Source organism: Ictidomys tridecemlineatus, chromosome 7 (genome assembly GCF_052094955.1).
Source record: "Ictidomys tridecemlineatus isolate mIctTri1 chromosome 7, mIctTri1.hap1, whole genome shotgun sequence".
Classification (NCBI taxonomy): Eukaryota; Metazoa; Chordata; class Mammalia; order Rodentia; family Sciuridae; genus Ictidomys; species Ictidomys tridecemlineatus.
The window spans coordinates 127,630,258-127,646,420 of NC_135483.1; the positions used below are offsets into that span (position 1 = coordinate 127,630,258).

General features: G+C 37.3%; 1 protein-coding gene across 1 annotated transcript in view; it reads right to left on the bottom strand.

Moving 5' to 3' along the window:
* Positions 1-13,558, bottom strand: part of Cytip (cytohesin 1 interacting protein) — a 69,379-nt gene extending 55,821 nt beyond the window's left edge. Inside the window, exons 1-2 of the mRNA XM_078017432.1 lie at positions 13,420-13,558; positions 12,871-12,959 (exon numbers count right to left, since the gene is read on the bottom strand). Of these exons, the coding sequence (XP_077873558.1) occupies positions 12,871-12,959; positions 13,420-13,453 (123 nt within the window). The 5' untranslated portion in view covers positions 13,454-13,558. The remainder of the gene's footprint in view (positions 1-12,870; positions 12,960-13,419) is intronic.
* Between the last annotated feature and the right edge of the window lie 2,605 nt (positions 13,559-16,163).

Below are 16,163 nucleotides of genomic sequence, written 5' to 3' on the forward strand. Positions count from 1 at the left end.
TATTACAGATGACTGGTCCACCAAAAGAGGCCAAAGATATCTGTACTTACAATATTTTCGCACCTTAATGTTTGGCCTTTCCCTGTATTTAGAGAAACTGAACATTGTCTCAGTTATGTCAAAGGAGAACTGATCTTTCCATCTTTTCCTTTTTTTTTTCTTAAATATTTTTAGTTGTAGTTGGACATAACAACTTTATTTTATTCATTTATTTTTCTATGTGGTGCTGAGAATCAAACTCAGTGCCTTACACATGCTAGGCAAGCACTCTACCACAGCCTTCCATTTGTTCTTGTATGTACTTTTCCCATTCAAATTATATAGGGTGGTGTAAGTTATTCACAAGAGTAAGTAGGGTAATTTATCTTCTTCTTGCTCAAAGTACCTTATGTCATACACAGTTTGCAAAAACATGCTCTATCTATAAGTATGAAGCATTTTAGTAGCATAGAAAAATAGACAAGGCAGAATCATCCATAAAATTACATGATAATGAGCATATAACCATAGTACTTTCATAACTGACAATATATTGTCTCAAGGTTTATAGATTTCAGGGTAATGGCCTCATCATTCTGCTTGTAAACTCTAATGAGTAATGAGTAGTTCCTCTCTGACTCAGGACTTCGATTGTTGTTTCCTGTTTAGTTGAACTTACCCAAGTATCTTAGAAACAGATGAAATATTTTATCAGTTCCTCAAGGGTAGCTGGGGTTGTCTTTTTTCCTTATGAACTAGATGTTTAACCTCATGCAAATTTCTGGCATTTCAGGAAAAATTTTATATCTGTTTTTTTTCTTTAACATAGAGATGATACCAGCTACTCAAAGTATGAGAGGATGTTCTATATCCACCATGATTTAAAGAAAGCAGAAGAAGAAAAAAGCTCTCTGAAGAATAGAGAAATTGAAATTAAAAAGTAGAGAAATTATGCTAAGTATGGTCAAGAGACAATTTAACTGAATTTCATTAATTTAGCCATTTTAAATCCCTTTGGTATTAAACGAGGGTGAGATTAAATAAATCAAGAGATTGATTAAGGAACAAAATCTCACTGATTCCATCTCTGCTTTGTGAATGTGAATCAAAGTGTGTGTGAATTGTAATGACTATGAAGTGCAGACTGTACAAACTGCATACTCAAAACTCTCAATGATACACTGCGTTGAGTCACATAGGGGCATGAAGAGTTCCTAATGAGCTCTCCACAAAGTTCTTGAAGGGGGGGAAATCATCTGCAAGTATTTTGTGACAACACTTACTCAGTGCTTCCGAAAGCTGGTTCACATCACCAGCCAACAAATTGTACACAGGTTCTATGCAATACAATACAATCAGCCTCGGGTTTTCCAGACTATTTACCCCTTATTTGGGAAAAGGAAGCTATCACAGGATACAAGTCTATGACTCTCTGATATCTTTGAAGTACTATTCCATCATAGATCATCAGCACAAGGGCTGCTTCAACAGGAAGATCACTGAAGTCAAAACAGCAGGAAATACAGCCCCACTAGCCCATAGCCAGGGGCTAACTACTTTCTCTCTGAGACAAAGGCCATACATACTGCCAGCACTGAAAGTGCCTTCTCTATGCTCTGATCAGAAACAATAGGGCACCTGCTCTAACTTCATCCCCTCTAGGCAAGGAATGTCTACACTTTCCTACTCACCTACCAAAGCACACACACACTTATACACATGGTCCCTTACCTCATGTAAAGAGTAAGTTTAAACCTGTTTCTTATATGTTCATTCTTACTCCTCTGTGTGGGCAACATATGTTTTCCAGTTTGATGTTGCATCAAGAGCCTGAGGTATAACTAGAGAACTTGAAAAGTCTCTAACTTGCTTTTGATAATCTGCCTGTACAATAGAAGCTTATTAGTACTTGAAAATACTGCTTATTTATAATCTAAACAATTGGAGCCCTATAATAAGCAATTCAAATTTGTGACAAAAAAAGTAAGTAGAAAAACTTTTGTTGTCATAAGAAATGATTCATTCTTCTAAAAACAATACTTCTAGAGCATGTTAAAAGGTCAATATATTTGCAGGGCTATGTAGGGATTGTTGATGTTAGTGGTATTTATTCTGATCCAAGTTCCTTTTTCCCTTTCTCTGAGTGGGATGGTTTCAATTACAATGTTTCAAGATTATATTTTTACTAAGCATTAACAGTACCAAGTCCATAACAATCAACATCCAGCAGAGTCTACCAACCAACAAACAAAAAATCAAGCTAAATAGAAAACCAGAACCTACTGACTATTCTGCTCTTAGGCAGGAAGACAAGTGCCTGGGCTTCTGGCTGACTCTGGAGTCCCATGTACTTTCTTCTCTAGGTCATGCTTGCCCCCAGAAGACTCTTTGCTAGCCTTGAAACCATCAACACCACCACCACACACCTGACTGTTCCAGTCATGTGGCTGCCCATGGTCCCCATACCAGGAAACACTGCCAGCACCTGCAGGCTCTATGACTCAATGGAACTGTAAAAAGTGCTGAATGTCAGTTTGGTGTCAAAGATGGTATATAAACCTGTAAACGTGGTCTATATCCTGAGGACAATATTTGATGAATTGAAATTTCTTAAATTCTTTTAGCCTTGGTAACCATGACTATAAAATAAAAACATTTACTTTTTCAGAGTTGTTCTGAAAGATATGAAAATATGCCTAGGAGGGTGCCTAGCATGTAGTCACTAAAAATTTTTGAAAAGACCTTATTAGTAGTATTAATAGTCATAAAAATAACAGTAGCATTCATAAAGATATTTGTAATGCTATTTGAATAATAATGAGAAGGAGTAAACAAGCTGAGACCCAGGACATTACAGATGGATCGAGCTACAGAACAACTGTGGCAAGCATTAGGATGATAAAGTTTAAGAAATCCAAGTTAGTGAAGTCAGTATTCAAGCAGAGCAGAGATAAACCTACAGAAGGCATCCTGAAAAGGGGGCAGTTTCACTGCTACCTTGTCTGCACAGATCTTTCTAATTAGACCATTCAAAAGGGTAGTCCATCCTAGGAGGTCACTCTGCTAGCTCAAACCAATATCCAGAGAAGGCAGACCAGTATCAGACCCCAGGAAGAGTACTTGGATCCAGAGAGGCACCTTCAAAATTTTGGTGGAGTGCTTACCTACCATGCACAAAGCACTGGGAATGGAACCCAGCGAATCAACCAAAAGAAAACCAAGTTTTTCATTGAAAAGAAATCACTGTTTATATATTTTTGTTTTTCAGATGTATTAAAAAGCATTGAGAAATCACTCCCCAAAATTCAGTGATGAAGGGCAAACAAATAAAAGATGATCTTTCCTATCACTTGCCAGAGCCTGGTCAAGCTTGGCTTTGACCGATTTCTGCTCTGTCCTCCTGATACTTCTGGAATTGCAGTGCATCCATGGATCAAAGCCTAGATGCATCAGGCCCCAAAGTTTTAAGCTCTTCTCCTTCAAGTTCTAGATTACGTCTCCAAAAGTCAATATGAGGGTCTCTCTTTTTACTGTGTTTTAACTACAGCATAGGAAATTTTGTTGTTGTTGTTTTTTACCATGCCATATTAACTCTCTCTTATCTCTATTTCCACTATATTCTAAGATTTTTAAGGCAGAGTCTCTTTCCTCCTTTAGGCTTAACATCTCCAGCATCTCACAGACTGGTAGTTGTTACTTCTCCCCCCATCCCCAGCCCAGTCTCTCTTAGGTGAATGGGAGATTGTTTAGAGCTAGAGAAAACACTGGCAGGACATACATTAGAGGTTAATGTCAACTGAAATGCCAAGAAGGAACAGAAGGGCTTATGTGACATGAAAACAAACAAACAAACAAATACATCTCAGACTGATAGAGCTCCATACCTCTAAACAGACTTAATGACTCCAGAGGCATCTGAGCCTACCTAACCATATCCTAGTTTTAAATTAGCATTTTTACAATTCTAGTTGTAACTTGGATGCATAGCTGCAAAAAAATCACAGTTACAATACCAGTAGGCATATACCCACTGAGAGGGGACTGGCCCAAATGATGAGATGTTCCTATGAATACACACAACACCATTTGCATTTAAAAAATTGACACTTTGGGTGCAGTATTTGGTGGCAGCCAAAACTGCCTTCAGAGAGCAAATGGAGATAGAAGAGGAAAGAAGGTGACAGTGGAGGAGTGTGAATTCATATGCATCATCTCCCTGGCTCAGCAGAGCAAAGCAGTGAAATAATACATATGCCATGATGATTAATGCCCTGAGACTCAATGACATCATGCTTTAGAGATCTAACAACCTGCTTCTCATATCCTGAGCTGATGAAGAGCCCCATGTGATCTTACTGAGTAGAAAGAAAATAGTTTAGCGGTGAGTCAGTTGAAGATTTCAATCTTAAATACACTTTGTTTCTGTACAAATTTATTTGACATAATTATGTTCATGTTTTAACCATATATATTTATCTATTGATATAAACATATATATGTGTGTGTATATATATATATATATAATATGTATATTAGTACAAAAAATATGCATATTCTTTTTACAATGCCTGTATAAGTTGTCACTCAAAATTGAGACATGGGACTAGGTGGTTGTACTCAAGCTGGTAGTGAAAGGGACGACAAGACTGAGATCCCAAAGTAATTTGAAGACAAGTAGAAACGAAAATCACAGGTGTGAGTATGTGGACCAAGCAGGGACCCATTATTCTGAGAACAAAAGTGAGAGAGCTTGCTTAGAATCAAGAAATCTGGGTAAGAACTAGAAACAAGGAACGTAAATTCATAACCACGGAGCAGAGGCTCTAAGCAAAAACGAGGTAAATATATCTATCCTGGGGGACAAAGGTGTTTAAAGGAAATAACTAGAGCTTCACATTCTTCTAATTCATTGAGGGCAAGGAACGTTGGAAACTTCCAAATATTTAGACTATAGAAAAGACAAACAACATGGACTAAACCAAGTACATTTACTTCCTGCTGTCCACACCCCCTCCCCAACTTGTAATGTAGCATGCATTGGAGAGTGTGTGGACCAAAGAAAAATAAAACGTTAAAATGTAGAGACCAAAAACATCTTAACCTGAACATTTCAGAGATAAAGTTGAAAAGCTGTCTGACATTGATAAATATGTAAAGTTGGGCAGAGAATCGGTTTGTTTTAGAAAAACACTGGCTTTTATCAGCATACTCAAAAAGAGAAGCACAGGGCTTTCCTTGCAGTTGCCCTCTATGCTCCAGTGCTCTGAAAGAGGTAGCCAACAACATTACGTGTTCTAATATTTTTGTTTTTTCTAAGCTCCGTTTCTACATTGCCACCGACACTTCAGATTTGAAATCCCATTCATCACTATTTCCAGTGATCTGCCCTTTTTCCTTCATCTCCCTCTTTCCCACTGTGTTTCTCTTTTCCCTACTCTAAGGAAGTTTCCCCTGTTATTATCTCTGTGTTTGTGGCAGACAACTTTAAAATAAGAGAGGATCCTGTCACCACCACGTGTAACTTGCCAGCTTTGTTTTTGTCCTTTTTTTTCTGGTTAGCACAGCCTTTCTTGAAAATCAACTCAAGTGGTGAACACAGAAAAAAAGCTTCTAAGAAAACAGAATCCCAATTTCTAGGGACTATTGTCTTTCCAGGTAATAAAGAGTCACTGTAGAGTTGCATCATTCAGAACAATAGCTGTGATGTGTGTTCCCTGCAGCATCAGAAGTACAGTAGACTCACTGTCCAGCACAGTTTCCAGGAAGAGGTGGGGCTCCCTAGTCATCTTGGGATCAGTTTCTATGAATATAAAACACAGAGAGAAGACAGAAGTCTGAACTGTGCTTCTGATTAGCTAGACATTCTCTGTTCAAGGAAAGGAGTCATATAACAAAATATTGCTCTGGACCATATGAAAGTAAAGAAATCTATGATCTATTTGAAAAGCAGATCTCTCAATGTAGGTTATCTGATACTCTTTGTGACAACATGGTAACTAACAGCTAATTTTGAATATATTTTAATTTTTAAAGCAAAAATTAAAAATAATAGATTCATAGCAAAATTGATTGGAAAGTGCAGAGATGTCTCATATACCCTCTAACCACTATTGGAATCCTACACCACAGTGGTAAATATGATAAAATTGTGAACCCATACTCATATGTCCTAATCACTCAAAGACTATAGTTTACATTAGCATTCACTCTTAGAGTTTGAAATTCTATGGATTTTGACAAAAGTATAATTATATATTTTGAGCATTATGGCATCATACAGAATAGCTTTATTGCCCTATGAATCCTCTGTGCTCCATGAATCAATCTCCTCTCCTCCATCTCCGATCCATTACCTTTTATTATCTCCACATTTTTGCCTCTCACACAATGTCATATAGCTGGAATCATATAGTACATGGTCTTTTCAGGGTAGCTCCTTTCACTTAGTAATATGCATATAATGTTCCTCCACGTCTTGATATAGCTTGATAGCTCCTTTCTTTTTAGTTCTTAATAATATTCCATTGCATGAATGTACCACAGTTTGTTTATCCTTTCAACTACTGAAGGACAGACATCTTGGCCAATTCAACATTTTGGCGATTATGAATAAAGCAGGCATACACACATGTGTGTAGAGTTTTGTGTGGACGTAAGTTTACAACTTATTTGGGAAAATTCCAAACAATGCAACTGCTAGATTCTATGACAAGAGTTTCTAGCTTCTGTTTAAAAAAAAAAAAAAAAACTGCCTGACTTCCAAAGCAACTGTGCCATTTTGTTTTTTCACCAACAATTGATGACAGTCTCTGTTGTCTCTGTTGTTCCACATTCTCACCAACATTTGAGTACATTTTGGATCCATGGATTGGATTTTTATCATTCTGATAGGTGCATAGTGGTATGTCCCTATTTTAATTTGCAATTCCTAATGACATGAGGTTGATATTTTTTCATGTGCTTATATGCCACCTTTTAATCTTCTTTAGTGAGATGTCTGTTCAGATCTATTGCACATTAATCAAGTTGTTTGTGTTCTTATCATTGAGATTCATGAGTTCTTTGTATATTTTGGATTACAGCCCTTTATCAGATATACTTGTAAGTATTTTCATATTGTTCCTTGACAGTATCTCTTGCAGATGAGAAATTTTCAATTTTTGTCAATTAATCTTTGCTCCACAAAGCACACAAACGTAATAGCCTATTTAGGGCATACTTCCCAGTTATCCCAGATATGTCAATTAGGGCCCCAATATCCAAGAGGGAGAGGCGTAGGGCAAATCATCAAAGTGCAAGGCAGGCTTTGTAGGAAAGGTTAGGGAGAGATGCTAAAATTTTCCCAACCTTTCCATCACAGAGCCAAGTATAAGGGCAGACAAGAGAAACATTCTTAAAGCTTAGGAGCATTGCCTATAGGAAGGGAAAATGAACATTTTATTTCTAACTTTGACATGTGCACCTGCAGTGGCCTTGTCAATCCACCTCCTGAACTAATTTGAACTGAAGGACAAGGAGACAGAAAAGACAGAGGTCCCAGCCTTAACGCAACCCCCATGCATGTGTACTTAGGCAAGAGAACTTGGGAGAAGTAGCTAGGTTTATGTTATCATGACATATTCTATTCACACAGGCTGGCCACTGAACTAGTGGACCCCCACAGCAGGATGTTGGGTGAGTGTTCATGAGATCTAACTGATGCTGGAGCTGCCATCTGTACAGTTGCATAGACCCCCAAAGGCCAGAGAACTCCAACCCATACAATTGCCACATGAAAGGCCTCAGCCTGTTAGGCCACATTATTCAGAGACACAGTAAAAACATTCACCGAGGACAGCCTACACTATAATATGTGACAGACAGGTCCTTTTATCCTCCTTCTTCCCTGGAGTTCCAGTTTGGATCATCCAAACTGAAGAAACTTAGAAAAGGGACAGGGGAAGAGAGACCATATTCGAGAGGCAGACCACACTGCTGTCTTCCATCTGGAAACTTTGTACTTCTCTGATGATTTTGGAAGAGATAATTTTGAATTGGGGGAATAGAGACTTTCAAAAGACTGAATTGTTAGGGTTTTGTTTTTAATAGGAAAAAAATGACCAAAATATCATGATATTTGCCCAAGGAAAAGATAAATTTGACAAAGCTTAACTAATTACAGAAAAAAAAATCACTTTCATATATATGCTCCAGGCAAGTTTACATTAATCAAAGTAAACAAAATAATACAATATTGCTGTTAGGAAGAAAAGTGTCAATTAAAGTGGTCACAAGTGAAAAATGAAAACATAGGACATTAAAAAATAAACTCCATGCTTAAAAAATAATTATTAGGAGAATATGAATCAAATAACAAACTATACAGGATTAATAATGGTATTACAGAGAATAATAGAATTTCAGTATATCATAGGAGTAGAAGCATGGTTATAGAACAGATTCAAACCCTCATACTGTATACTGGTGAAATATTTTACTGATTCATCAAAATATAGTTTTATGTAAAGTTTCATAATTAAATTTATTTGTAAATTATTGGGAAGCCCATCACAAAGATGTAACTTATTATAGTTGAAAGAATTCTGTTCAAATAATTTTGAATTTTTATTTTCTCAAGATAGTATGTCATTCTACTGTCATGTATAATTAAAAAGAACAAGTAAAATAATTTTTAAAATGTTATGTCATACATTTCCATCCATATCAGTAACAATTTTCTTGGTTATTATTTTCTTATCTGAAATAATTAGAGGGAGATAATAAGTAGATTATCTCTCTCTCTCTCTCTCTCTCTCTCTCTCTCTCTCTCTCTCTCTCTCTCACACACACACACACACACACACACACACACACACACACACACATAAACTAATACCACAATGTGATAGCATGGTTTGGATAATATAAGATGCCATCACGAATCATGATGATATCTAATATCATCAAGAAAGACTAATTTGGTAAGGAATATTTGACATAGGCTTTGCAAGGTAGAGAAAATATTGCTAACCAGGGACGTCAAAACTTTATCTATGAAGCAAAGGGCCTGCAGCAGAAATATAGTGAGAATAAGCATATATAGGATGGCATGAAGGTGCTACAGAGACATCACCCTACAGATTTTTAAATCCTTTTACAAATATCTATATTCTAAAATCATACTTATGAAATACTTGTGTAATCTTATTTTCACTAATAAAACTAATTGAGGTATAAATAAATCAAATGGTTTTTACTAGACCACTCACTGTAAGAAAAGAAAGTCAATTCCAGATTATTTGGATTTCTAATTTTATTGTCTTTCCATTTTATTTTTAGGGTTCTCTAGAAATAACTTGGAATAAATTGATGATATGATAAAAATATTATTCCATCTAAAAAAAAATCCTGACTAGCTGCTGTATCCATGGTATATCAGAATCCACATGGAAAATGTTTAGATGATGCCTTCTAACACTGTTACCATAAAGATTAATGATGAAATGTTTTTAAAAGTGGCTATTATTAGCATTTTTTCTCCATCATTTCATTCATCATTACTCTCTGTTATTGTGATTATGTACTGAGATGCTACCAGTAACATCCGCAGATAAAACAGTGCTGATAAAAATAGATTTAATTTGAAACTTTGGGGGTTTTTTGTTTTTTGTTTTTTAAATTTTTTTTTTTTTTTTGAGAGAGAGAGAGAGAGAGAATTTTTTAATATTTATTTTTTAGTTTTCCGCGACACAACATCTTTGTTTGTATGTGGTGCTGAGGATCGAACCCAGGCCGCACGCATGCCAGGCGAGCGCACTACCGCTTGAGCCACATCTCCAGCCCTGAAACTTTGGTTTATGGAAAAAAAAATATATAGTTCAGGGTAAACAAAATTCCTTAAAATAGCTAGATTTGGTGATAAGTTAGTTGTGCCAGTTTAGGAGCTACTCTGCAAGTGAAAAAAAAAATATAAAGTAAAATGTTGGGCTTTGGCCCACTGTGTATACCTTATACCACTTAAAAGTGTACTTAGGAGATAAAGGCCCCAAAAAGCCAAATGACTGGAGGCTAAATGACAGTCTGCTCACACATCACCCCACTCATCCTTCATACTTCCCATCTATTTACTTATTGATTTTTATTATCATAGCATACTTTATTTAGGTCTATCTTGCAAAAAACATTCAAAAGAAACATGCCCCGCAAATTCACCTTCATCTTTTAAGAAAGGCAGCTGGGGTGCCAGGAGTTTCCTCTACTCTTGGTGCTTCATTTGAAGAAAGCTCTTGACATCAGCCACACGTGCCCCAGTCAGCTGTTGAGTACCCCCTGACATTGCACTGGATTACCAGATAAGTATTTGATTTCCCTGCAGTCTATTTGATCTGTGATCCCTGTTCCTTTTCTCTCTTTGATCATTTTTTCTCTTCACTCACTATTCCTTCCATGCAGTATGGGTGGTGGGTATGAACAATTCCAAAAGTTGGTGCATTTTGCTTAGTTCTCCTAATGTGTTGTTGTTGGTGGTGATGGTGGTGGTGGTGTGTGTGTGTGGTGCTGGGAATTGAACCCAGGGCTTTGTGCCTATGAGGCAAGCACTCTACCAACTGAGCTATATCCCCAGCCCCTCTCCTAATGGTTTTACTGAGGAAAATCAATTAAACTGTTGACTTAAATACCATTGTGGGATCAATTATAATTCCAATTAACTGGGCCATCTGGGTTGCTCACCACTAGCCTTGGAAAAAAACTCATGCATGATGGTGAGAAAAAAATGTTTCCTATTCTTTTTATTCATCACCCACTCTAGGATTTTCCTGTAGACACTGGTGCTGGACTCTTGAGATCCCAGAACTGTTCTCCAGGTTGGTAAAATCTTACTCTGTGACCACAAAAGACATCAATGACATTCCCTTCTCTCCCCACCAAAAGAGCCAACATGAACGAATTTCTTTACTATGTACCAATATCTCTGCCAATGAACATTGCATGCCTTATTTATTCAACTACCTTGAGGTAGACAATATTGTTCTCTTCTTTTAAAAAGCAGGAACCTGAATCTTAGGAAAAGCATTGTGCCTAAAGCCACAAGGGATTCAAACTTAGGTACATTGACACAGGTGCTACTTCTCCATCTAGGCTGCCCTGCATCTCCCTCAGAGACAGGCTCCTGCTGTGTGTCACACTGACAAGCCTCTACTGACATAAACAAGCCAGAGAAAACCCATAATTTTTTCTTAAGGTTGGGGTCCTCTAACACCTGCATCCTTTATAAAATAAGTATTCCCAGAGACACATATCCCCTACCTCCAATTTGTTGAATCAGAATCACCAAAGGTGAAACCCAGGACTAGTGTTTGAACATTCTCCAGAGAGATACATACATCAAAGTTTGAGCTCCACTGTGTTGTCTTTCTTCTTAGACTCCAGAAGTATACTTAACAAAGGTTTTCTGGAGACAGTGCCCTGACCCCTGGTGGTCTAGCCCAAAACTGTAACTCCCAACATGATGGAGATTTGATACAATACTTTTGATCCCACCCAAAACTCACCTTTTAACTGGCAACTTGTTTAAGTTTTGATTGGCTCTAAGTGGGCTCTGCTCACTTTATTTAGGTCAATCTTGCAGAAAGCATTCAAAAGCAACTAGTTTTGCTAAACTTCCTATAGCAGTCACAAAAAGAGACACCCTATTCAATCAAAATGTTTATTGATTATCTATTCTTTGCAGATGATGCAGAGCTTAAAGTGCATATACAGTAGTGATGGTTGGTATGGATCATCCCCCGTGGAGGACAAGTGGCCACCTGAACATTTAATGTCAGGGTCCACTGTAAATGGCAGACTCTACCCCAAACATCCCCACCTGTATGGGCCTTCATATGTGTGTGTCATCCAACAAGTCTTTCACGGGTTGTGTTTTGTTTTGGGAGAGCTTAAATCTGGCAGATACCCTGTGTAATAAGCATCTGCAACTCTTGTCCCCTACCTGTGAGGATCTTATGCCTGGTAGATAAATTATAAAATCTTTGTTTTCTGTGTGCTTTTATTTGTTTGTGTACGTGTGTATCGTATGTTGTGGCAACATGGTACTAAATTGGCTTATAGATGACTGAGTGCTCATAAATTTGAAAAGACAAGTCAAATGTCTTTAAGCTGACATGAATTAAGTAAATATGTGACAAAGAAGTTAATCGAAATTTGTTGGGAAGAACAAGAGCTCCTGTCCTTAGAAAAGCTAGAGTAGATGCAGTTAAAAATAATAATGAATTCCTTCTCATGTGCATTCTCTCTCTCTCTCTCTCTCTCTCTCTCTCTCTCTCTCTCTCTCTCTCTCTCACACACACACACACACACACACACACACACACAGTAAATTCCCATGAGCAGCCTTACGTTGTTTTCATCACTGGACTATTGTTTGAGTTCTTAGTAAGTTTAAACTTGGTCTCTCACTGGCTCCCTCCTTTCTTTTCTTTTAATAAGAACTTTTAACTTTCTAGATGAGTTTCTTTTTTTTGCTATTCTCCCTGCCATGATGTTATGTTCCTGTATTTATAAAAACTTTCTATTATCAAATATTATCTACATGTCACAAACTCAGCATCTGGCTTGACAGAAGATATCCACCCCCAGCAAGTCCCCTCACCATATGTTATAAGAAAAAAAACAGAAGCAACCTAGTTCAACAAGTAGAAGTCAAAAATATTCGATAAAACCCCTAAACATCAGCCCACTTATTCATTAAACACTTGAATAAAGAACCTCCCCCAAAAAAGAATTACCAGCGATAATCCCCTTTATTTTAATATTGGTACTCCATTAGTATTTGTTCGCTTTCTCCCCTTCTCAAGATCAAAGAAAATAATGTATAATACAGAGTCGTCCCATACATTTCAAACTCAAACTCACCATAGGACTGTAACTCGAAAACCTCCAAGTGATTCTCCTGGTCTCCAAGCCAGATTTTGTCTCCTCTGTTCTACATGAATTCACAACCCCTGCAACACAACAGGACAATCAAATACTGAGACTGAAACACAGTCTTGCCCTGGCAAATTTCCTATATAGTTATTTTAGGACATGGAGAGTCACAAATAGAAAGAAAAAGAAAAAAATACACAACAGCAAAACTTGAATGATGTTTCTGTGATTCCAAGCCCTGTACGGATGGAAAATTTATTCTATAATGAATCAAGTGGAGAATGCAACCATTTCTAATCTGGAGTCACCCCTAAGTGTTTAACATGTAGCTTGCATGTGGACTGCGAGATTTCAGAGTCTCAAATGCTGGTTCCTATAATCTAACTACAAATTTTACTTCATTTGCCTTTGTTTTCAGGTAATTAATGAGTGCATCTTAGTTGGAAGGAAGTTTTCTTCTACAATTTTGGTTTTTAAGCAAAACCTAAAGCCCTACTTTTGGTCAATTCTATACTGTTCTATTAAAACCAGACTTACCTGAGCTTTTTCTTTGAAGCAGAACAGACATCATTTTGTGATCTATTTTTTAAATAGAATACCATGTTGGTTTCTGCTCACATGACATTCATTTCCAGTCCCAAGAAACAATTTATAGAGAGAGCAAATGTGCCACATGGACAGCAACTATCATATAAATATGTATTGTGGAAAATTTTCCACCCACATGGAAAACCTCATGGTCTGGTTTGGAAAACAAGCACTTCAAAGTTGTGGAAAATAGGAGCTGTCCCTGCCTTTAAGGCAGATCTGGCACTGAGAGTCATTCTATTTATTTTGAGCTTGTAACTGGCTCTCCCTTAATTTGAGATATTTATTGTGCGTGATCAGCTGAAAGTTAATATGATGTTGCCTAAAAAAAAAAAAAAGAAAGAAAGAAAGAAAAAGAAAAGAAAGAAAAAAACTCTTTTGCTTGTATTTTCAAATCAAGGAAATCCATCCTCCATTGAAAACACAGCTTTTGTTCTCCAAATCAAATTTGAACTGCTTGAGTTTCTAAAAATAAAGGCAATATTTAATATAGCAACAAATACATTGGAAACCATTGCAGCCTTGACCAACCATATGTGAAATAGTGCCCCTCTCTTTATTTGTCTCCATAATATAGAGAAATTATGGAGAAGGAAACCAAAATAGTTGGCTTTTTTATGGATTCCTTTTAATGAACTATAATATTTTGCTGGCAGCTACTAGTAGAGATTTAGAATTGTTTGTATAATGCACATGAAACTGAGAAACCAGCAGCTCTGGCTAATGCTCCTGATGGCCTGACACCTCTATCTCCCCTTCGGGATCTAGCTGGATGTTTCCTCATAGAGCAATCTGTCCCAGGGCTTCTTCTGTGATTGAACAAGCAGCTGCACCTGTCTATACACTAATCCATCCCTTTAAGAGTCATTAGTAAAGACCCAAGTTTCATTGCCCCAGAATCTCCTTAGAGGCTTCAAAAACTGTTTCTGAGGTTTGCTGCGTCCCTACCTGTGCTGTCGTGCTGGAGCTGGCCAGAGGAAAGCAGGAAAAGCTGCCCTGTAGGAGATCCCAGCTCAGCATGAAGTGGGGGGAGGGCACAGTGTGGGCAGCTGGAGGAAGAGAAGGCGGAGGGAGGAATTCATGTGCCACTGCAAACATGATACAGTGCCAAGGAAAACACTATTCTTTTTTCCAAGAAGTTCAAGGCACTTTGTAAACATTAACTCATGAGGCCAAGTAGTCATGGAGCAATTATTACTTTAACATACCCTTAAGATAACTATTGCCGTCAAAATCATTAGAAAAGGGATTCTCTTCATCATTTCATTATTTCTCAAGTATTTATTGAGCACCTACTGTGTACAGAGCACTGGCAACTGAGGGATCCTATGGGGCTCTTATAGTACTCTTCACTGTCATACTGGGCTACACTCCTGATTACACTTACGTAGGTTTTAGTTTCGCCAAACTGTTTAATGGAATATGCTCCGTTCTTCAGAATACCCATAATGTGCTAAGTGCTGAGCAAACACACCAAAAGAAAAAATTTAAACTACCTATAAATCTCTTTATAATTATAGGAATTGAGGAACATAAATTCAGAGTGCTTTATTTTAAGATGCCACAAACAAAGAGTTAGTGTAAGCAATTCTTGTCTCTGTTAATATCTGTGGAATTGCTATATGAGACAAGGAGAGTTAAGATCAGCACTGTCATGCCAAGCAGTTTATATAAATAATATATATTTATGATTAATCAAATGATCAAACATGTTTGGTGAAGCAGAGAGCCTTTATCCATGGGACTTTTTCTGGCCTTTTTATTTTATATGACAAAATGGCAAGTCAGATATAAAAAATGATGGTAGCCATTTCTAAATCCTTATTCTTAGGCAATGAACTCCAGAGTATATGATTAGTCTAAGACTAACTGGACTGAAGAGGCTGGTGGGTTTTTTTTTAAAATGCATGTCATTCTGATGACTCAAAAGGAATTCAGTCTGTTGTCTTTTAAAGAAACAGGATAAAGATTCTAGTCTGGCTAGGGAGTCACTAATCCAGCCCAGTTTGGATCAAACCTAGGGACTGTTACAGATCTCACTTAGAAACTTACACATATTTTAAAAGTCATAGGGAATTATACCAGTTACAACCCAACTTCCTTCCCTAAGAAATATTTCCTTGACTGAATAAAGTACAACAGAGGTATAAAATTGATCTGCCACTCAAAACACACATAGCCAAAAATTCAAGCTCCACATCTCAGCAGTTGGCCTCAAATTACCCTTCCAGCCTTAACATCACCTTCCTTATCACTGTAACCACAGCATGCATTTCCATGATACCACATCTTGCTTTTCTGGGGTCGTCTGCCTTGAAGTCTGCCCTTCCCCAAGCTACACACACACACAGACACACACACAGACACACACAACACGCCCATGCGCATACACACTCTCACACTTTGTCCACATGGAAAACTTCATTCTTCAAGATCAGATGACATAGCAAAAAGATTTTAAAAATAAATGCTGGTAAGGGTGAGGAGAAAGGGGAACTTTCATATGTTGACGGTGGGAATGTAAATTAGTATAGTCATTATGGAAAACAGCATGGAGGTTTCTCAAAAAACTAGAAATAGAACTACCATATGATTCAGCAATTCCACAACTAGGTATATATCCAAAGGAAGTGAAATCAGTATGTTGAGGAGACATCTGCACTTGCATGTTTATTGCAGCACTATTTGCAAAA